The sequence below is a fragment of the Chiroxiphia lanceolata genome, chromosome 4 (assembly GCF_009829145.1).
Source record: "Chiroxiphia lanceolata isolate bChiLan1 chromosome 4, bChiLan1.pri, whole genome shotgun sequence".
Lineage (NCBI taxonomy): Eukaryota > Metazoa > Chordata > Aves > Passeriformes > Pipridae > Chiroxiphia > Chiroxiphia lanceolata.
Window position 1 is genome coordinate 16,076,249 of NC_045640.1, and position 22,785 is coordinate 16,099,033.

The following is a 22,785-nucleotide window of genomic DNA, read 5'->3' on the forward strand; positions in this document are numbered from 1 at the left end:
TTTAAATGAAAAAGCTTTCCCTACTTGCTTCAGGAATGTCAAATGATATAGACATAGCTGTTGCAGGAATCCTGCTGCCCACAGGGTGAAATAAGGCACCAGTTTCACACTGAACAGCCCTATGACAATGAAGTTCAATTGAAAATACAATGAACAGCACCCAGATAAAACTTCAGAGGATTCAGTTATAAAGGTTACTTTCCACTGCAGAATTTTGCTTAGAATACCTCTTTGAAGTTTTTATCAACTTCATTCTTAAAGAAAACAGCCACAAACTTCTGAGATGCCACTATTTCTCAACAAATGTGAGAAGTCAGACCATTACAGTCTCACTGTCCTGTTCATTTCTCTCTATGGGAGAAACTGTTGATCCAAAGGCCTGCGTGATGCTTTATAGAACCAAGCAGAGCTTACAGGCTCAGAGCTTCCAGCAGGCAGTAAAAGGAAGGAAATAAACAGGAAGAGGATCAGGACAACTTTACAGAATAGTTCAAAAATACTCTTGTTTAAATATAAATAATTTCTTGAGGTTACTGTGGAACAGCCAAGCTTTAAAGTGGTGGACTCACACAGCGATTCGGGCTTTGTAAACTAATACTAAGAAGACAGTGTATTTTAGGGACAAGGAGAGAAACAGAACTGTTTGAATACAAACCAGAAGATCATGTCTGGGATTACTCACAGAAATATAAACAGAGGAAAAGTAGCAAAGAATCAGATGTAAAAGGAAAGGGCTTTTAACTAGTCTTTGAAGACATCTTTAAACTCAACATAATGCAGGAAGGAGTCAGTGAAGGGTTTTTAAAAAGAAGCCTTAAAATTTTCAGGTTGAAATGAAAGACTATAGAAAACAGATTTCTAAAAGCTGTAGTCTAGATGGAATGGAAGGAAGTAACAAAAGGCAAGTGCCTCAAAACAAACAAAAAAAGCAGTAGTGTCAAAAAAGCACATAAAGTCCAAAACTTACGGAAGTAAAATATGATTTAATACTTTCACTTCTAATATTAGGATCCAATCCAAGTGCATTAGCTTATATCAATTTCAATGGATTGAATACCCAAATATCAGTACAGGTTTGCTTATAGTATCAAAGCTCTGGCATCTGGTACCCTGGTTGGGTCTACATCTCAATATGGATGCAAATTATTGAGCTGGACACCATGAACTACCAGGGAGTACAATTTTGTTTTACACACAATTAGATCTTATAATCAGTTATTATCCTCTTTTCCCCTTGCCTTCTGTTGCACTTACCTGTTTTAAATTCACACACGGAATACAAGTCACACCATGGTTCCCATCTCTAATGCTACGAATGCTTACTGAACTTAACCTAATAGACTGAATTCCAGTGTGGTGAACACTGAAAAGACTTGCAGCATGAATGTGTTTTACACATTTATCGAGATCCTTCTCCAGCTTAGATCCATCTCTAAGTTACTGACTCAAGAAAAAAAAAATTACGTTTTCCATAAGAACATATGATGGTAGGATCAAAAATATCCTATACCAAAACTAGTGCCATATGAGAGGTTTGCATGGCAATACACATGTCATTCCTTTCCTAAAAATCACTGCTTTGGTACTAACCTAATGAAGCCTCCATCTGAGGTTATGATCATAAAGAAAACACACAACTATACGGTTTACAGGGAACATAGGGAGAGGGCAAGTGTGTATTACCAGCTATATGAAGACTTACTTTCTAGCCCCAATTATTTATGCTAAATTAAGTTACAAGACACAGGGACTAAACATGCTTTCCCAGGTAATACAAAACTGTACTAATGTCAAGGAAAAAAAAACAACCTAAAAGAACAAATGAGGAAAAACTAACAGTTGTCATTTCATAATTAATCTAATCTGTGAAACTCAGTGCTACACAGCCATCATAAAAAAAGTGGGGTTTTAATGGTTGTTTTTGTTTTAAAAAGCATCCTTAAACCAAGCATCACTCCCCAGAAAAGCATCGCATCCTCATAAAAAGACATTACCGTTAATGTTGTCACAGTAGTAAAAGTGTTCATCTTTTAGAGAAGGACATGCAGAAACTAAATCCTGCAGGCCTGCACCAGTTACAGTGAGACACCCCGAGAGGTTAAGGTGTTCCAAATGTGGCAGTCCTCCTCCCAGAGTCAATGCCCTGTTGACAGACAGAAGAGACATGTTAAGAGCCCGCACAGCACTAGACTGACAAGTACTCCACTGCATCACCCAGTCACAGACCTAATTGCACCTTGTAACAAAAAACACACCTCTAATAAACCAAGTAAATTTAAATCTGCCAGTTTCTCTACCCTATATAGGGAGATCACCCTGGAAGCTGCATAACATATCTGAAAAATGAACTGATTTCTCTAGAAACTAACAATTCCTTCTGACAGACTTAAATGGTTAATCCCTTTTTTATGAATGACACCAGAGACAACCATTTCAAAAAACTACCAAGCCATTCTTCTCCAAATCACCACTGATTTAGGCAGGTCTTCCTAGGTGATGTATATTCCTCATCTCACCCTAAAAACATGACACCCCCAAGTTTGGTGCATTACACTTCCCAAAGTCTGACTTTTTTTTTGGTTAAAGTTATTTTGGAATCCAAATTTGTGTTTTCCTAGGACTGATAGCAGAGCTGCTCTCTGCCAACACACCTTATTATTTAAGTGGAATTCTCTATTTTTACTTCAAGTGCAAGAGAATTTGGCTGCTGATGCAATAGGCACATGGACGTACCACACCTGAGCAAATACTCCAAGTTAGCCTGCTCATTTCTCTGGGACCTCACAGAGCAGCCAGCACAAGTTCAAGTAGAAACAAGCTTCCCTGCCTGAAAAAAACACCAGGTTTGAATCACCAAACTGCAGATTCAAACCAGGACATAAAACTGGAAATGCCTTCAGAGCATCACTGTACAAGTTTCTCCTGTCAGCAGGCAGAAGTAGAACTGCTGACCACAAAACCAGCTATGAGGTAACAACTTTTCTATGAACTTGCAAGTGTTTATATTAGAAAGTTTTATCATCTTTCCCCAGGGACTCCAGCTATCTGGTGACTGCAAGAAGCACTTGGTTGCAGCACGTTGTCACCTTCTAAATACTGTCTTACCCTAAAAGCACCAATGGGAAACCAGCAACACAACTAAGCCCTTCCCATGACTCAATGACCACATCTCTTTGGTCCCAGATTACTGAGTCATGAAAAACCAGATCAGTAACAAACAAACTATACACAGCACAACCTAACCAGCACCTAAAAAAACCTCAACATTACTCGTCCACTTCAACACTCAAAGAGCAGCAAGCTCCAACACAAAGCACAGATATCGGAAGTTCACTCAGAACAAGAGTAACAATAGCGAGTGAAAGAGAGTAGGAAGAACCACTGCAGGAGACATCTGAACAGCTGGTACTAGTGAACATCAAATGGGGATAAAATCTCAGGAGAGACAAATCAATGCCAGCAAGACCTCACATTATTTCTCAATTAACTACAGCTAACAGTACAGGTATGATTGAAGTCTTCCCACTCCCAGAAGCTTTAATTAGCCATAAGTGCTGCAGCACACCTGAGAAGGTGGCTGCAAGTGCTTCAGCCTCATCCCATTTCAGTATGAAGCAGTAACTACATTTTTCTGACGCAATACAAAGTATCAATGGCAAATATCAAACACAGGAAATTCTGTAACTCTTGAAGCCATCTTAATGTTCAAGTCAAACATTTTATCTCCTCCTTTAAGTGTTATATGAAGTCATATTTAACATGTTCTGCACATACAAAATTATTGTAGGATCATTTGGGTTGCAAAAGACCCTTAAGATCATCAAGTTTAACCATTAACTCAGCACTGCCAAGTCCACCCAAGTGCCATATCTATACATCCTTTAAATACCTCCAGGGATGGTGACTCCACTACTTCCCTGAGCAGCCTCTTCCAAGGCTTGAAAACCCCTTCAGCGAAGAAATTTTTCCTAATACCCAATCTAAACATCCTCTGGCACAACTTGAAGTCAGTTCCTCTTGCTACCTGAGAAGAGACCAAGTCTCATCTGGCTACAACCTTCTTTCAGAGAGCTGTAGAGAACGAGAAAGTCGCCCTGAGCCTCCTTTCTCCAGGCTAAACAACCAACAGCTCTCCATGAGACTTGTGCTCCAGATCCTTTACCAGCTCCACTGCCCTTCTCTGGACTTGCTTCAGTATCTCAGTGTCTTTCTTGTCATAAAGGGCCCAAAACTGGACACAGTACTCCAGGTGTGGGCTCACCAGTACAGGGGGAAAATCACTGCCCTGGTCCTGCTGGTCACACTATTTCTGATACAAGGCAGGATGCCATTGGCCTTCTTGGCCACCAGAACACGCTGCTGACTCATATTCAGGCACTGTTGACGAGCACTCCCAGGTCCTCTTCCACAGGGCAGTTTTCCAGCCACTCTGCCCCAGCCTGTAGCGCTGCCTGGGAATGCGCAGGCCTTGGCACTTTGTCTTACTGAACCTCATACAACTGACCTCGTCTGATCAATTCAGTCTGTCCATAAATTATGTCATTATCCAGAGAGGTAAACAAGATATTACTCCAGTTTTACAAAGTTTCAAGTGTATTGACAGGCATAATGAAAAAAATTGGTGAATCAACACAATTTCCTAACAAAAAATTACTAAAGATCAAATCTATAAGCATTAATAATGCCTAGAACAACAAATTCACAAAAATACTTGACTTCAGAAGACAGATCTAAAAGATTTTATTGTTCTTAAATCTCAAAAAAAAAGCTGGAGAAAAGCTGGAGTCTAGTACTGTAAATATTTTAAGAAGCAAAGACCACTTAAAACTTGCCAGAGTTTCTTCAATAAAAATGTTTCTACTGAAATCAGGCAGATTCACCCCATAATGACCCAACAAATAAAATCAGAAAAAGACATAATGCAGCAAAATAGCTTGAAAATGTCTCCTCACCTGAGAGCACGGTCTGTGATCTGGTAACATCCTGACAGACTGAGAAACTGAAGAACTCGTGCAGTCTCTTCATCTGTTTTTTCACTCCCAGAGTATGCAGAGTCTTTTTTCTCTGACTGTTTAGTCCTTATTGGTTTTTTACACAGTGCAGAGGACTCTGGAAGTGCTCGAATAGTTCTTAGTGCTGTCCCAGCACAACAAAACGAGTGACCGCAGTAAATCAAGTCAGTAGAAGCACAGTGCTGCTGCCACCCTCTAGTCCTTAACCCATAAATGTCTCTACTGTAGCATGATGCAGAACAATTAATATGGGATGTTGGTTCCATAAGACAAAATCCTTCAACATTTCTGTGTCTCCACTCTGCAGCATCTTCAATGTCAGCTAAATCATCTGCATCCAGCATCCACACATAAGCAGAATCAAAATTTTCTGAGCCGTCAGGTCTAGTCCAATGCTGCTCACTGCCTCCTCCCTCAATGAGGTTTTCATCGCTGATTTCATGCAAACAATTATACTTCGGGTTGGTCTGCAGAGTAATCTCTTTGTTTTTCCACGAAGACTTAGCATTCCTGTTTCTGCAGCTTTTCAGAATGCCTCTGGTATAATGAGTTGATATGATACCCAGTGCTCTGGAAATCCTCTCTATAGCCACATCTGTAATTTTTTCACATCCAGACAGATCAAGATGGCGTAAATTTTGACAATAGCCAACTGAAGACCAACTGAAATCAGGAAAAGAAGTGTTTGGTTTGTTGGTGGTTGGGGTTTCTTTAGGTTTTGTTCAGAAACAGCTGTTAAGGCTAAATATACAAGAGTACATTTCACAAGTAAAATACTTATATTAATTCACAGAATATTTAAAGGAACTACCCCAGAATGGTTAGATTTGATACTCCAAGTGCTGTATATATGCCTAGAAAAATTATGTCTAAAGAAATATGAAATCAATCATAAATCAGTAACAACGTGTATTTCTCCATATACTGAGACTTAAAAGAAGTCCAAATATGCCATTGAAAAAGATTTTAATAACAGATCAGACTGCAAGCACTGAATACATGCATAACAATTTCCAACTGCATTATATCCAACAGAAGCTATCAGGAGATATCCAAGTGACTAGACACAGCTAAGTTCTCAGAAGGCTGAAAATACTGAACTAGCAAATTTCACTCACAGCCATCCCCCAAAAAATACTTCTGAGATAATACTTTAAACTGAATCATAGAATCATAGAACCAACTGGGTTGGAAAAGACCCCTGAGATCATCAAGTCCAACCCCTGAACCAGCCCAGGTGACGTCAGCAAGTCACGACAGTCGAGCCTGAGAGAGGGAAAATGGACCAGAGGAGATGGAACCGGACGGGGTCACTGAGAGAATATTACATAGCAGTTGTAATTTCTAGTATTTTGAGTTTCTCAAGCTTGGCTCTTTATACATATTGAATGATCAGAGTACTTAGATCATATATCCTCCTCTCATTTCCCATTTCTTTCAGGAAGACTAGATGGATTCCTGAAACACATTCTGTGTGCAAAACTAATTATTCCATAAGTAAATAGAGATCAGATGTTTTCCTGCTAACAAAACCTCACTCCTTCAGCCTTATCTTTTCCAAGTGAAATAGAAATTTTATCTACAGTATTATTGTTACATTAGCTAAAAAAGTATATAGCTGATTTAACTGATCTTTACCTGTCTGTAGCTAATGTTACCTATCATTTACCTTCCATAAGCCATTACTTATATTTACAGCAAGACAAACGCATTTTCTGAGTTACAAATTGGAGTGTTGGAAGTACAGATGTATGAGGAGTGGTAAGTAAGGTAAATTTCACTAGATATTGATAAAAGTTCACAAAGACTGATTTCTGAGCCCCAGAAATTCTATAAAGCTATTATTTCAACTGAAACTTCTTGTACAAGCCGTAGAGAGTGTTGCTACCAGCACCCATGCTGGCAAAATTTTCTGTGTTGTTCACATATAAAGCTTGAGAGCACTACATGATGTAAATGCAGAACACCAAAATACCCAGAGTCTCAATATCACAGTAAGACCCATTGGTGCAGGTTCTACATCCGTGCACCATCCTGACATCAGTGATATTTCCGCAAGCTTCAGTAAAACTCAGGAATCTGAAGTCACCACACCTAAGCCTTAAATCTTTGCGTACCATTTGATCAGTGTCTCAAACAGCAGTATTCCAAACCCTACCAGCTATATCAGACCAAGAGAATACCTTAATTGAGAGACTCCGTAAAAATCTATGGACAATTTCAAGTTAATTGTTGTTAATATTAGAACAACACACAATTATTGTTATGGATAGCTACACATTGACTGGTACAAAACATCCAATAGTGAAGACAGAGCATTTTAAATGGCCACTACAAAGTTACAAGTTTCACTTGATGTTTCATTGATTTGTTACTCTGGTTTAGTTCTTAGTTATGTGGGATTTCTGAATGTAATTTCTGTTTCTTTCCGTATTGGCAACAGACTAAGATATGTTTGGATGTTTCTCCCACCCCTCAATTCATTTTTTTTAAAGGAAACAACAATTATCTAACCTTTCAAATACAGAGTCTGAAATATCAGTTTGAGTGAGATCCAAATATTCCAAGTTGGGGCAAAGCTCCAAGATCTGTCTAACCTGAAAAAGGAAAGGAAAACAATCAGTAAAGACACAAGCCAGTAAGGCTGCACACAGCGTCAAGAGACAACATGTAAATTAACAGTCTTTTGAATTGCAGCCCGTGTTCACTACTCAAGCGTTTTGAACTCAAGCACATCGGTTATTAATTAGGGGCTGCACAGTCAATTATTAAATGCCAGTTTCAAATTACACACCATTTTGCTGGACACTGCAGAACTGTAGGCCAATACCAACGTCTTCACTGAGGAGCCTACTTGCGGGAGGACATGATGAATTAAGCCATGAAGTAAACGTTTTTCCATTTGTGCTATATTAATGGCAAGTGAATCTTCAGCTGCCTCTTCTGCAAAATAAACCCAAAGAGAAAGATTTAAATACACTTGGAGTCATTTGGAATTCACCTTGCCAACTTATACCCAACAAGTTATTGGAAAACTAAAGAAAGCTTAAAAAGGCACAAGTTTCAGAAAGTATCTTATATTAAACCTTTTCTGAATTCTAGCTCAATGGACTACTTAAGCCTCATCTTTAAAAAGTAGATGTTTATCTTTCTAACAGTCCTTAAGAGTTTAACTCCAACAGCAAGACCACTACGAGTCTTAAAAGAAAACTACCATTAAAGGACTTCAAGAAGTATTTACTGCGGATTACTTATTGCTCAGGGCTGACTCAGGCAGAGTTCTTTTACAGAAATACTATATTCATAGGGCATTTCATATCCTGTGATATAACAGCTTAAGACCAATTTTAAATTAAACCTAGAATGCATTAGGATGCAAGATGATTCATCCAAACCTCCTGAAGAGATTAAGCCTAGCTTTTACTTCCTTAACTCCAGACACATCCCCATAACTCTTGTTTTACTTACTCTCAAGTTTGCTCTTTCCTAGACAAATTAATTCCACTCATTAAAAACAGCTACCTGCTTCTCTCCCACCAACACCCATTCCCCTTTTTTTCCCACTCAGCTCATTTATTTCTTAAAGCTACATCATCTTCGGGGAAAAAAACAATTCACCAAAATCCATTTTACCTACCAGATTCATCTATATCAGCATCTTCATCCCATTCCTGGAAAGCACGACTTTCATCTTTTCTATTTTTCACCCATTCCTCATCAGGTTCTGTCTCAATATCTGCCGCAGGACCACTATACCAGTCACCTACTCACCCCATACCCCAAAAAAAGAAGAAAAAAGAAGTTAATCAAAATTTCTCATCACAGCAGAAAATAGCAATGGTAACTTCTCAGTATACTGTGATCTAACTTGAAGACATAAATGAATTTTGCATTCATCTCAACTAAGGTTGCACTGAACCTTGACATAATTCTTTGTCTGATCTATATCTTAAAGCTTCAATATTCCTGGAACAGCTTCAGTACCATCACAGAACTCACAGCCTATTATGCTATTCTGAGACATGCCTGCTGTCCTTTTTCGCTTAGCAGAGATCAATACGATCACAAAAATAACAGAAACAATCATGGAATATTTGGATTGTCTAGGTGCTGAAGTTCTTTCTGGCATATAAACTAACCCATCAGCTTGTAGGATAACACTTGGTTGAACTTATCTTCATTTTCCTCTGGAATCTCATATTATGCAGTCAACCACAATGTATTTTATTAGCCTGGTTTTAGTCACTGCACATGACAACTCCAAGATCACGAAACCCAAATTCTGTAAGCACCCTACTTACAACAGGTCCTTAATGTATGTTTTATAACATACATATGACTCAAATCATTACACAATAATTTTTTAGAACATCTGGATGAATGTGAAGATCAGCAACAGCTCCACTGTTTTAGCTGGTAGGGTACCCCTTCTCCCCAAGAGTTGCTGCACAGGCATTAATTTACTTCTAGTTTGGGTATATTGCAGTGTTGGGCCCAGGATAAGCATGTTTGCTGCATCCCTCAATACAGACATGTTTAAAAACAAAACCACCTATTCTATTATCTCAGAGCAGAGGACCCCACTCTTCCTAAAGCAAGAAGAGCAACTCCTCTTGAGCAGTGTCTAAAAGAACAAAATTTCTTATATGAACAACACAATGACAATGAAATCCTAACTGACCGTTAACCAACTGTAAAGGGAAAGGTTTTGGTAAGGTTTGTCATGTTTAACCCATCTTTATATTACATAAAAAGCCTCAGAAGCCCTCTCTGTATTAGGAGGTGGAAAAAGTTAAAAATTCAACCTAAGCCTACCTAAAACTAGAATTTTATGTTTTTTACCTCCCTCTGGTAGTAAATCTCTTTTGAGAAGCTTCCACATAATTTAGAGCACTCCTGCACAAACAACTGTAGTAGAACAGACAGTACGTCATGAGACCAGCTTCCTGTTGTGCCAAAACCAGGTCTAGAAGCACTCACTTTAAGCAGCTGCCAATTATTTTTTTTTTTTTTGTGCTGCACTGAATTATCAAGCCAACTGGGTTTTAAATGAAAATTGAAGAATTTGAACTCAGAAACTACTTTTGGAAGTCGGGAACCAAATTATTGTCTTCAGTAAGATTTACCCAAAAAAATTAATTAAGGCCAAAAAGTTATTTAATTCCTCTCTGCCTTGTACAGATTTTAGAAGTCAAAAAGGTTTGGCCAGAAGGTAGTTTTTAGCCTTTATGTATCTAAAAAACTTCCTCTCTTTAAATCTTAAAGGCAAACAAAATACTTACTAAACAGCAGACATTGTCTCCTTTTTACTGAAATACAGATATGGCAGCAATTGTGAAGCCTGCAGTGCCATACTCCAGTGATTCTTTAATACTGACATAAATATGGACATAAAGCTACAAATACACTCTGATGACTCGTAACTGGCCTCAATACAATACAGAGTATTCTGTCTATTTGAAAGGGTACTTTTCCAAAGGTCATAACTTCTCAATATGAAATTTTAATTAATAGGAGAATCTGAGGAACAAAAGTTATAAAAAAACAGTCCTTCCTGGAGTAGAATTTATTGAAGTAATATAAATAAAGAATACATACGAAAAATAACATTCATACAGTTTTAAGTCTGAATATAAAAAGTAAGACTAGATTGTGAGGAAACATCAGAAATCCATTTATTTTAAACTTCCATTCTACAGTTAAGTATTCTATTTCTACGTAGTAACCTAATGAAATCATTTTACTGATATAGGTGTAACAGCAGTATTTATAACTCAAAACTCCTTAGATTCTTAAATAATTCAGATAATGTACTAGTGAATACACTTGTTAGCATTCATACAAGCAAACAAACCTCAACAAAACTAGGCAACAGTCTGTATACAAAATCTACTCATGAGTTACAACTATGACAATTTCTAGTTTCTAAATTGTACAAGATGGAAGTATGTTTTAGGGATTTTTAACATTTACTCAAGTTTCAGGACACCATCCTTGTCAGAAAGGTACACCCAGCATGCTCAGCTGTCAGGCTCATTGTATGTGACAGCCTATTCTAAAATATTCCTTTATAGACTGCGAAATGCTGATAATTGATGTGCTTTCAAAAGAATGAAATTTAACTTACCTCTGGCCCAGCGAACAGGGTAAAGATGTTTCCAGAGAGATCCAGTTTTAGCCAACTGTGACCATTCAGTGCTTACTTGACTACACTGACATAACTCTTGGGGGTTAAGGTAACTGAAAATGGTCACCATTACTTCAGGAGGGAGATTAGTAATATTTGTGGTGTGCCCTGTTACTTCAGTTTCTGAAATACAGAAAGTGTGTGTTAAGTGATGCACAGCCTCCTAGCTTTAAATAACAGTAGTGGAACTCACATTTTGACTATGACAATCAAAAAAAAGTGTGTCTAAAAAATTTTATCAATTGTTCGGTAAAAGATAAGCATCAGTTTAGCTTTAAAGAGCTTTCACTGTAATAACACCTTGAACAGCAACAATAGATCAATTTTCTGTTTGCCACTTTCTCAACCAGCTCGTTTATTCCAACCCAGACCTCCCAAGGGTTCGAAAAAGCCCCGGACAAAAGTAAATTACAGCTACTCAGCTACAGGAAGATAAAAGCAGTACCTACTGTAAGTTAAATGCTTTAGAAAAAAAAAAAAAGCCTTCGGTCACAGATGATACATGTACCTGGTTTGCCACACTCCCAGGAAACAGTACCAGCACATGGAACCTACCAGCTGGGACCACTCCCACTGAAAGCACTCAACCTCTCCACTAGGACACAGCCAGAAGTCCATGCTCAACCCTTTGCAGCTGTCTCATATTTTATTTCTGACCACTGTAATTATTACTTCAATGTAGTAACAGCAGGAGGAACCATTTCCAATAGTTTCCTTATCACCATAGTACAAAGAGAGCTGCAAACTGTGTAAAGTAACAAATTCACTGCTTTGGTTACTGAGTTTTTTTGTCCTTTTAAGAGATTTTTAATGTTTTGTTTCAAGACGATTTCCTTGAGAAAAAATATTTCTAAAAGAGTTTTCAGGAGTCCTGAGAAATAGTAAGTTTCAAAAATTAACAGTTTTACTTTTAGAGTACCTAAGACTTTACAGAGAGACAAGCATCAAATTTCTTTTTGCAAAGAAGCTTCAAAAGAGAGCATAATGTAAACTTTACCCCGCGAAAAGCTATTGCTACTTTGGAAATTAAATACAGTTTCACTTGGTGAATCAATATTTATTTGTACACCTAGCGTGTTGCTGCAGCTAAATTACAGAGAATTTTGCATGAAAATGCAGTTTAAACCTGTACAGGAATTGTAAGCTGTGTTATTTTCTTCCCTTTTTAAAAAAATGAATGCAAGAGACATACTCTCCTCTAAAACACAACCTTTGCAGAATTACTACCGTCCCAAAACCACTATTCCAGCTAGACTTAACAGCAAGTAATGCCATAAGGCTACTTCTGTCACATTCATCTGTTAAGAATCAACAGTATTTCACAGAATGGACCATGATCTTTTCTGAAGGTTTCACCTGGAGGGCAGAAAATGACCAGTTGAGTAGTTCACAGAAGTCAAGCTTCATCAAAAAAATCTCATTACAGAGTAATTTTTCGCATTTTTTCTAAAGAGAACAGCACATCTTATCAACACCACACATAGTTCATGACAGCTTGCTCTACTTACCAGTCTCACATCTCAGTATTACACTTTTGGTACACTAATTCCCCTTCTTTGGGGCATTAACTCTTCTTTGTTAAGAGCGAAAACTGTAAATACCGACAACTTAGACTGATTCAGCAGTCATAAAATGAGCCTGAAGTGTACTTTGGTAGTTACCCATTTACTCTAAGTTTCATCAGAAAGGTAGTTGGAGATGAATGCAAAATAAATATCCACTTTCAGAGCACACATTTCATCTGACCTATTCACACGTTTCACAGATTCATTCCCAATTTCTTAACGATTCCTGAGAGGCCCAGGGAAGTTAGGTAATGGAGTGGGGAAGGTGAGTTGTTTCTAATTTGAAATATTGTTACTTGGCTAACAATTCTGCATTATTAAACCATCAACAGAAAAGCTTACAAAGCTATCCTGAACTCCAGGAATGAAATGCAGGGTCTGCAAATAGAAAATATAATTTCAATGGAAGCGTAAAATTAGAAGCTAATTATAATTTCTGTCTGTTTATTGTATCAAATATTAGCATGGGAAGGAAGGGAGCATGAGAAGGCAGAGAACAGATAAACAGTGAAGTACTATCTACACAACAACCTGCCAAGAAGCTTGTATCAAACAGTAAAGTTCCTGAAGTTTCAAACTGGTGTGAAGAAATGCCCATATAAGAACTATTCTATCTACCCGTACATAACTTTAGCTATGTCATGGGTGTGGTTTTTTAGATAAAAACTGCAGTTTGAAAATTACTTTAATTAGATGCTTCACCTTGATCTGCCTTCTCGTCCACAGAATACTTGAAGACCTTCTGAAGCTCTTCTGCTTGATTCCACTTACTAAACCCTCTGAATTCTGCAGCCTCTTTCTGTGAGCAGTGCTGTGCAATTACTTTCTTCTTAATATCTTTTAGTTCTTCATAAGTAAAGTATTCCATCAACATTGGCTGAAAAACCTAAAGCAAAGGAAAAAGGGAAAAAAAATCTGGTGCTGACAGACATAACATTACACAGACCTAGCAACACAAAATGTCCAGTTCCAATTCTCTCAAAGTAAAACATGTCATACATTAAGTGAAGCTAAGGACAGGACCACGGAAGTTCTGAATTCCAACCCTTTGCTTGCCAACAGATAACTGTACAGTATCAGACAAGCTGTTCACCTGTTTTCCCCACCAGAAAAGGGAAGTGATTAAAGCTGCTCAACCTATGTAACTTATCGAGTACTCACTCAGAAGGCAAAGCAGCAAGAAAGAAAAACATGAGAAAAGACTTCCCTTGGACAGACTTTGGAAGATGATGTTTCCCAGTTTTTGGATACCCATAAATCATCAGACTGGCAGTACTAGTCTGTGTTTCAAATATAGGTCAGAGGCTGTTTGGGAGTGCCAATTTGAGTCATGAAGCACTGGTTTACAGGACCTCTCTCTTTTCAATCAAGTTTTGCTACACATCCCTTTAAATAACTACTTGCTGCAAACAAATCCCAGCCCCAGTGGACTTCTGTTATCAGTTTTTTAAACAATCAGGATTTCATCATAAACTTTCAACACATTCATGGTTTCAGAATGTGTCACTTTCCAGTCAGGGAACTTACAATGACACCATAGTCCTAAATGCAAATTAGCATAGCAACAAAAACAGAGAACTGAAAAAAAAAGAACCTCTAAGCCTTTTGTCTCTATTCAGTCATTCCAAACCCCAAAGAAGATCATCAAATCTGAGGAAAATTTTTACCTACCTCCTCTTCCTCTTTCATATGAGGAAGGAAATCCCTGGTAAAGGCTTCCAACCTCTCCTTCAGCTGTTTCGCATAGTTTAGCTGTTCATATTCATTCTGAGAAGAAAGCAAAGATTTAATGATTGTCCAATCTCATCCATTGAAGGACTGAACTGTCAAATAAACTAGTTTCCAAGGAAAGCCCATTATGCCTTCCCCGTGCATGCAGCATGTTTGCTCTATTTCATGTTAAGAATGTGTTCGCTTATGAAGCTGACAGACCCTACTGGCCCCTTAATAGGCAGAGCAAAGTATTCCCTTCCTGCCTGGTTCCAATTTATTTTGTTAGCATATATGGATTCATTTGTCTACTTCCATTTTTACTTCACAGTAAAGACTGAAATATGCCAATCTCACAGTCTCACACAAAGTTCAAAGTAGTAACTGACTAATTTAAGTATTTGCATGGTTTGCATAAGAATTATTCTGGGATACATTTTAGAGTGAAATTCTACTTCACCTTTTAATTGAATGCATTTCACATTAGTTATTTTAAAATTCTACCTTCCAAATTATAATTGGAATTTATAGTCAGACATGTATAGATATTTACCTTGGAAATTAAAAGAACTCTCAAATAAAGTAACTGATTTTTAAACACTTAAGTTAGACCAACCTCATCTATCAGTTTGTTAGCTTGTTCTCTGTGCCAGTAATAAGAAGCTGGCTCTGAAGTCTGCCCAGTAATTGCAACATATTGAAGTTCCTTGTAACTCTTACAGTAAATGCTGTAAGTTTTTCTTTTCAAACTTCTACAACACCAAGAAACCCTGACTATTACAGAGAAAAGCTTAAGTCATCAGTTTAAATTGAACTAATCACACCCTAAAAATAGTTGAATAGTTCACATATAAGAAATCTGATTTTGCACACTTAAGAAGTCAAGTAACTTGCATCCTATTAGAGAAGGTGTAACACAAAGCCAAGAGTTAAATTTCCCTTCTCTTTCCCTTTCCTTCATTTTCTGATTCATTAATGGAAACCAGATAAATCTTAGATGGGAAAATGAAATCAATCAACTGCATATTTAGTATTTATCTTACTGAAAATTCAGAGCACACATACTAGAAATGTAACATGAGATCTTAAATTACTACTGGAGACTACAGTTCTTACAGTACAGGAAGGGGCTGCTGAGCTGGGTATCCCAGGGGAAAGACATGGTAGAATTAAAGTAGGATTCTACTGGAGAAGAGCTCAACTTTCAGTCACTGTCAAAAAAGCCAGCTGGAGAAATAATATTTAGAGTTTTTAGAGGACTGGCACATTAACAGCATTACTGAGCTAGAAATTACTGGAAGGAGTATATGACTCACAGAACAAACAATGCTGCTTTTTTTGTAAGTCTGGGAATCATCTCCATTTGTGACAATAATACAACGCTATGTACCACAAAAAAAAAAGATACTTGGGGTTTCCTAACAAACTAATAAAAAACATTATTTCTACAGCCAGAAATTTTGTTGACCAGTTAGCAGAGCAGTCTTTATATTTGAATTTCCACATTGTCTCTCCAAAACACCTCCAATTATGCAGTGATGGCTGTCTGTCACAAAATACATCTCTGAAAAGAGTTTTTACTAGAGATTTAGTAATTGTGCTGAATGGCAAAAGAGTCTGTGTTTCTGGGAAGTATGAAGAAACTATAAATGTTTCTTCTTCCTCCTTAGTTTAGTTGTTGAGAATATTAAGAATTGAGGCAAACTAATATGTAATCACAGCATGATTCCCTTAGGGCACAAATCCTTCTCCTAGTCTACTTACCTTCACATTCTTTAACCCTTTCTCAAACAGGCTAAGCATCTCTGAGAGTTTGTTGTCCGAGTGCACATTGTACACTGTCCGGCTACGCTGCTGAAGCAAACCAATGATACACTCATTTTCAATCTGCTCATGCATTTTAAACTCCTTGAATGTGGCGTAAAGAGACTGCAGCAGAGCCCGAAAATCATTGTTGTTGGAGAAGTTGGTCTTGGAAAGCTGGAAGAAAGAAAAGCTCATTAAAAAATCATGTCAAACTCAAGTTAAATCCTTAGAACAGTTATTAGCTCCAGTGATTTGCTGCTTTCATTACTTATAAAAGCTGAACACCTTCAGTTTTTTTACACAAACAGAAGCCAGTAAAATCAAAGTTGTATTTAAGCAACATAAGCCAATCTTGTGAAACACTGAGGTAAACAAATGTAGAAAGATTTCCGGGCAGAAATCAATGCAATCTCCTCAGCCCAGCAGGTTACTGAAAGTCTGAGCCCCTCTCCCAGATCTGCAGTTTAAGTTCGTACCAAGAAGCCATTAACAAATCCCTGTGCCTACCTTTAGGGATGTATTATCTACAAGGAACATTGAGTCCTACCACCAAATGCAAACTACACTAGCTGTTGAAGGTTTCCCATGGACCAAAACCCAACAAATCAAGACAGTACAAAGTTCTAGGTAACACAGTAGTGCCATTTTTACATGTCTACAGTCACCATTGGCAACAATACGTTTTCAAACTGCATTTTCCTCTGGCGACTTTAGAAAAACTGGGTTTCTTCCATTCGTACATTTTAATCTATGTCCCGCTTCAAGAATCATAGCCCACAGCAGTATACAAGAGAAAGCATTCTAAAAGTAAAAAGTTTTTCATTTAATTCACAAAACAAGCCACTGGAATAGTCAGCAGTGCCTTAGTTTACAAAGGTTCTGGAATCTCAAGGTTTATCAATAAATGGGCATCTGAGAGATACATGTTCATACACAGTACTTACATCAAAAAAACCTACAAACTGAGATACGTAAAACTTTTTTTCATTTAAAAAACCCCAAATGTACTTATTCATTGTGACATTGCATTGCCACTTCCTGGCAACCACCAGCAATGCAACTGAAACACACTGGACACCTGCCAAGCTCTTATGCAACTCCAAGTCAGCTGTACATACTGTACATTACATGCTGTACATATGAGCAAAATGACTCATTATGGAAAAACAAATTTACTTAGCTTCAGAAGAGAAAGAAAATAATGCATAATTAAAAGGGGCTTTTGTTGGTTTTTTTTCCCCAATAGACCAACTACTGGTGGGTCGGAAAAAAACTGATGTTTGTAACACGCTGTGTTAGGATTTGAGGCACACGCTGTTATGCACATATCACTAACAGGAAAAGATCTTGGCTCCAAAGACATTTCTATCCTGCACTAAGCTCAGAGAATGCAATACACAGAGCAGTGGTACCACACGAAACTGAAGGCTCGACTTTCCATGCTGAAAAGCAGAAGCCTGAGCAAGCACAGGAGATGGGCACAGAAGCAACTCTCCAGGACAGCCTCCTCACCTCCCACCATTTGTGAATCAGACCTTAATAAAGAAGTGAGTGTGATTTCTCATGTAGCGTTTCTTTTGATCAAGGACTGTGTCAAAATAGTTCATTCTACCCGTAAGGATCCACAGCACCCCAAAGACCCTTTTCCCCCCAAGAATCCCATTTGCTCCCAAATGCTTGGCATTTTGATTGACTTAAAATGTAAACAAGACTGTAGTGGATAACAGGAAGGTTACACAAATCTACTGTATTTTGTGGTTGGCTTTAAAAAAAAATTAATTCATAAAATTGGTCCTGGTAAAAAATACCTTCTCATCTTCCTGACTCAAAGTCTTTTTAAGACTCAAAATTTTCTGCTGAACCTACCTTATCATCCACAAATCTGAAATAAATTAAGAATCCCTTTGTGCATGCAATTTAAGAACATCTGTTACAAATGTATTGTTATAGAAGTCACTGTAACATGAAACACATATTCCCCTCTGCTACTGAGGCTTCCAGCAGATATCCAATTGATGAGGAACTATGGAGAAGATATTGAAGTTTAATGACTATACTTGAATCAGAAATCATTGTATTAAAAAGGCCAACCAAAGCTGAGAACTGGCTTTTCAGAGGACAGGTAGCCTAGCAACAAAGTCACTCGGTCAGACCTGTAATTTCATTACCAGGCTGATGAAGTCTTGTGATGGGGGACCAAGACTATTAACAGACACCAGCTGCTCCATTCTGAGATCCACTTTCCACCAGCTCTACACAAGGAAAACTAGTGCAGGAGTTTAGCAGTGCGAGAAGAAAACATCACCCCCCAAACTCGGACAGAGAATGGCAAGGGGGTGGAAATGCACTCTACTATGGGTATTTGTTGACTCATCAAAAATATAAAGCACAGTGCATGTGAGCCCTGAACAGCCTTAAAATATACCACACTAAACCAATGATCAGAGCCACAGGTGTTACAGATACCTGGGAGTTTTCCGGGCTTTTGAAGACATTATATTTAAACAGCTGAACATTACAGCACAACTTGTTTTATGTTTGGAATGCAAACTCTAATTGAGGAGCAGTATGACAAGAGCAACAGTTCTGGTGACTCCTGAAATTTAAGAATTATTCATAATCCTAACAGCATGAGCAACGGGCCAAACAACATTCAGCCCTTTGCATTGCAAAGTCTGTTTTAAACACTTCAGAGACCTTTGGCCGATGCAAGTATAGTCTAGAAGTAGTCAGGCGCTTTTAAATTCAGTATTAACTTTTTTATTAAATCCTTATTAAAATAAAATAAATGATGCAACTAAAGCATAGCTACGCTTCAAAACTCTTTGTAGCTCAGACAATCATATGCCAGTTTTGGGTGAGTGTCCAACTCACTGGACTACAACAGAGCCATCAACATGCTCAAGATGAATGTACAGAGTTGTAGCAAACACACATCTTTCCATACTCTAAGATACTAAATTTTTGTGCTTCAAGAACAAGATACCAATACTGGCAATACTAACAGTAATTGTTATTTATACAGTGTTTCATGTTCGCAACACTCAACTGAAAGAAACTCTACATTCAACTCCTGCATCTCCTTTGTGGCTTTAGTGCTTTAATTAAAAAAATGAAACTTTCTGTCCAACGGAGACAGAGATATTTCTACACCCACGATGCTGTGAATAAATAGGGAAGCTCAAGACTCCTAATTAAATTACCAAATAAACCCCAGTATTTACTTGGTTTCTGGGAGTGTTTTACACATGTACCAATATGGAAAAATGTCGTCTTAGAAGAAGAAAATTAATTTTCCAGTAATGTTAGCTTACAGTGAGTAAACTGAAACAGTTTTTTTTCCTAATAACTATGCCAAAAATATATTGAATGAGTGAAAAAGGTTTGCTCCTTCCTCAAAAATATCCAAGCATATTATGAACTGACAAGGAGAAATCAGCAAACAGGACTAAAGAAAAAGTAAGCTGCTCTTAACAGACTTGCACAGCAGTAAGCAAAGTCTATAGTGTGTTCTAACTTTCCCAGTATCCCTCTATTCCCAACTACAAGCTGGAAAACAACAAAATTATGAGGAAAAAGAACAGGAGAGGGAAAATTGATTTTCCCACTCTCCTCAGAGATTTCGCAAATTTAAAATGGAATAACTACTCAAGGTCAAAAAGTTTAACGTGGCTACAAATTCACAGCTTTATTTCAAATGAAGGTTTTCACCACCAGCACCCACAAATTCTGAACAATTGCTAACGCTAAAAATTCAGTCTGGAATCTAAAAAAAGTTGAAAATATTTTTTCTTCCTGATCTTCTTGATCAATTGTTGTTTTTTTTCATGTATCATCACAAGTAACATTTTTGACAGGTCAAATTCATATATATTCTGCTTTCTATGTGTAACCACATTAAGACATATAACCAGTTGATAGCCACTGGATGTGAAATAAAAGACACAATATTTCTGACGATCAGTGTAGACTAGATTTCTACCACTAGTTAACTCATCAGATTTAAAACTAATTTAAAAAATAGTAAAATCTTTTTCATTTTGGAGCCATCAAATCGTTTTGGTTAAAAGAAAAAAGACATTAGGACAAATATCAGAAAAAGTTTTTCACTCAAGAGGGTGGTTGGGCACTGGAACAGGCTCCCCAGGGAAGTGGTCACAGCACCAAATCTGTCTGAGTTCAAGAAGTTTCTGGACAACGCTCTCAGGCACATGTTGTAATTCTTGTGGTGTCCTGGGTAGGGCCAAGAGTTGGACTCGATGTTCCTCATGGGTCCCTTCCAATTCAGCATATTTGATGATTCTATTCTATGATTCTACGAAAAAAATTATTTTTAGAACAGCACCAGGAAAAAAGAAGCAGCATTACTAGTTCAGCTACAACTTTTCACTCTTACATTTTTAGGTATTATCACTTCACATATGCAACAGCATTAAAAGTCAAAGGACAGAAACCTGGACTCTGCAGAGATATTACCTGAATTTTATGCACAAGAAAATGGAGGAACAAAGACCACAACAAGGTGTGCCTGTGTCAACACCAAGAGCATGTGGTTTCATGTTATACTTAATCTGCTGAAAATTAGGGTGTGGGGGTGGAGGAGGAAACACAGAAGCAGCAGCCCTGCCCCTGCTTCTAGCTGTACATTCCTGCTGCTTTCCTGGAGTATGTGCTAGCAATCACGCAGCTGCAAGACAAAGCCATGTGTTGTACTGATCCAGTAAAATGTTGTGCCTTTTTGCAGATTTGTTTTTTCACCTGGTCAGTGCACTAGTAACACCCAACTATAGGCAATGTCTTTTAGGAATCCACAAGAAGTTCGGTTTACATGGACCCCAAGGAAGAACTAGGGTGCAGAGATAGCCTAGCAAAGAAGATGACTGTCCCAGTGTCACCTCTCCTTGGCTTACTCTGTGTAGAGGTATATGAGGTGAACAGTAAGAAAATTAGCTGCTTCATGCTCCAGCTGTTCATATGTGTGAAGCCTTAAATCAGAGGAGAAATACAGTTTTCTACTCTGGGTGCTTTTCTTGGTTGTGGGTCAACTCAAAATAATAGTAATTAATTAGGCAGGTAGGACAGAATCTGGCAGAACTCAACATGAAATTCAGAACTTTCAAGTGCCCTTCTGTCCATTGTTGTCTTCCCTACACAACCCTATCCTCTGTGTAATCCTGTCAGTTGTTTTGCAGCATAACTAAAATCTTGAAATAGCCTCTCAAAAAAAACCCCAAAAAAACCCAAACCAAAACCAAACAACAAACACTGTATTAACTCAAAGATTCAGGCAGACAAAATTATTTTGTTTTTCCAAGAGCACTGGCAACACAGAAGGTAAAATCTTGTACTCTCTCTATTTTGAAAGGCTAAGGTCAAGTTGACAAATGCCAAGCATAAGAGTACAATGGATGTGAAAAACCCTACAGGTATCTCCATTTTTATTTTCCATTTTTTCATTTCCATTTTTATTGGTGTCTTTCACATCACTATCTTGCACTACATACACATCAATTTTGTCTAATGAATGCCTGTAGATCTGTTTTTGAATCATGAAAAGCTTTTCACAAAGAGATATAAATAACAATATGGGACCGACTGCACCAAGATTTTCAATGATGCAATTGCTGCGAGTGTCAGATCCCCCTGGGGACCACAGGAAAAGCACAACTCAGGAAGCACTGGTAAAATCACCTAAGCCTACTCCACCATGTGGTTTCCACAAGCAAAGGTTTACCAGGGATGGAGGGACACAGGCTGTTACCAGGTCTGCAGAGATAATTTAAAAACATTTTAAAAATGAATTTTAAAACATTTAAAAAAATAATTAAAGAAAAATCTAGTAAGGATATGAACTACAAGGGCCTTGAATGAAAGCATGATGAACACTTGCAATGATGCTGTTATTTAGCTGTGTCACATCATTCTAGATGCTGTAGAAGACTTCTTTCCTGTTTTATATCCTCAAGGCTACAGGTTCCCAGAAACACCTGGTCTTCTGTCCTTCTGTCAGGACATACCTGAAGTCCCATGAGTGAAATAACAGCAGTCTCAAGGCTCCTCCCCACTCTCCTACTGCACAAACACACAAACTACAACCACAGTAAAAATGCCTTTGTCCCTCTGCACCAGTCTCACTGCAATTTCCTAACACAATCAAAAGGAGGGCACTGGAAAAATTCCCCTCTCCAGCTTAATTCATCTTGGCACTAACTGCAAAAGCAAGAAGCCAAGTCTCTCAAGAATTACAACTTACACTATTTAATCAGTTAAAGCATATTCTAGGATAGCTGCATAAAACCTATACAAAGACTGATACACACTAATTACAGCGTCTGGATTTTTAGATGAAATCAGTTTCTTTCTTTTTTTTTTTTTTGTGCCACAGAATATGAGACAATAAATCATTGTTGCTTAAAGCAGAGAAGGGTAAAGGTGGGTTGTTACTGCTCTCCAGAACAGGCTGGGAGAGAGGACAAAAGATCAGAGCGATATCCAAAAGGTGAAA

At 37.9% G+C, this 22,785-nt stretch overlaps 1 protein-coding gene across 2 annotated transcripts in view; it reads right to left on the minus strand.

The window, feature by feature from the left end:
- FBXL5 (F-box and leucine rich repeat protein 5) overlaps positions 1–22,785 on the minus strand; it is a 37,670-nt gene that overhangs the window by 6,957 nt on the left and 7,928 nt on the right. For both annotated transcript variants that reach the window (XM_032686813.1, XM_032686812.1), the window contains exons 2-10: positions 16,239–16,454; positions 14,436–14,531; positions 13,467–13,650; positions 11,140–11,322; positions 8,650–8,775; positions 7,807–7,955; positions 7,527–7,609; positions 4,953–5,675; positions 1,995–2,143 (exon numbers count right to left, since the gene is read on the minus strand). In XM_032686813.1, the coding sequence (XP_032542704.1) occupies positions 1,995–2,143; positions 4,953–5,675; positions 7,527–7,609; positions 7,807–7,955; positions 8,650–8,775; positions 11,140–11,322; positions 13,467–13,650; positions 14,436–14,531; positions 16,239–16,454 (1,909 nt within the window). The remainder of the gene's footprint in view (positions 1–1,994; positions 2,144–4,952; positions 5,676–7,526; positions 7,610–7,806; positions 7,956–8,649; positions 8,776–11,139; positions 11,323–13,466; positions 13,651–14,435; positions 14,532–16,238; positions 16,455–22,785) is intronic.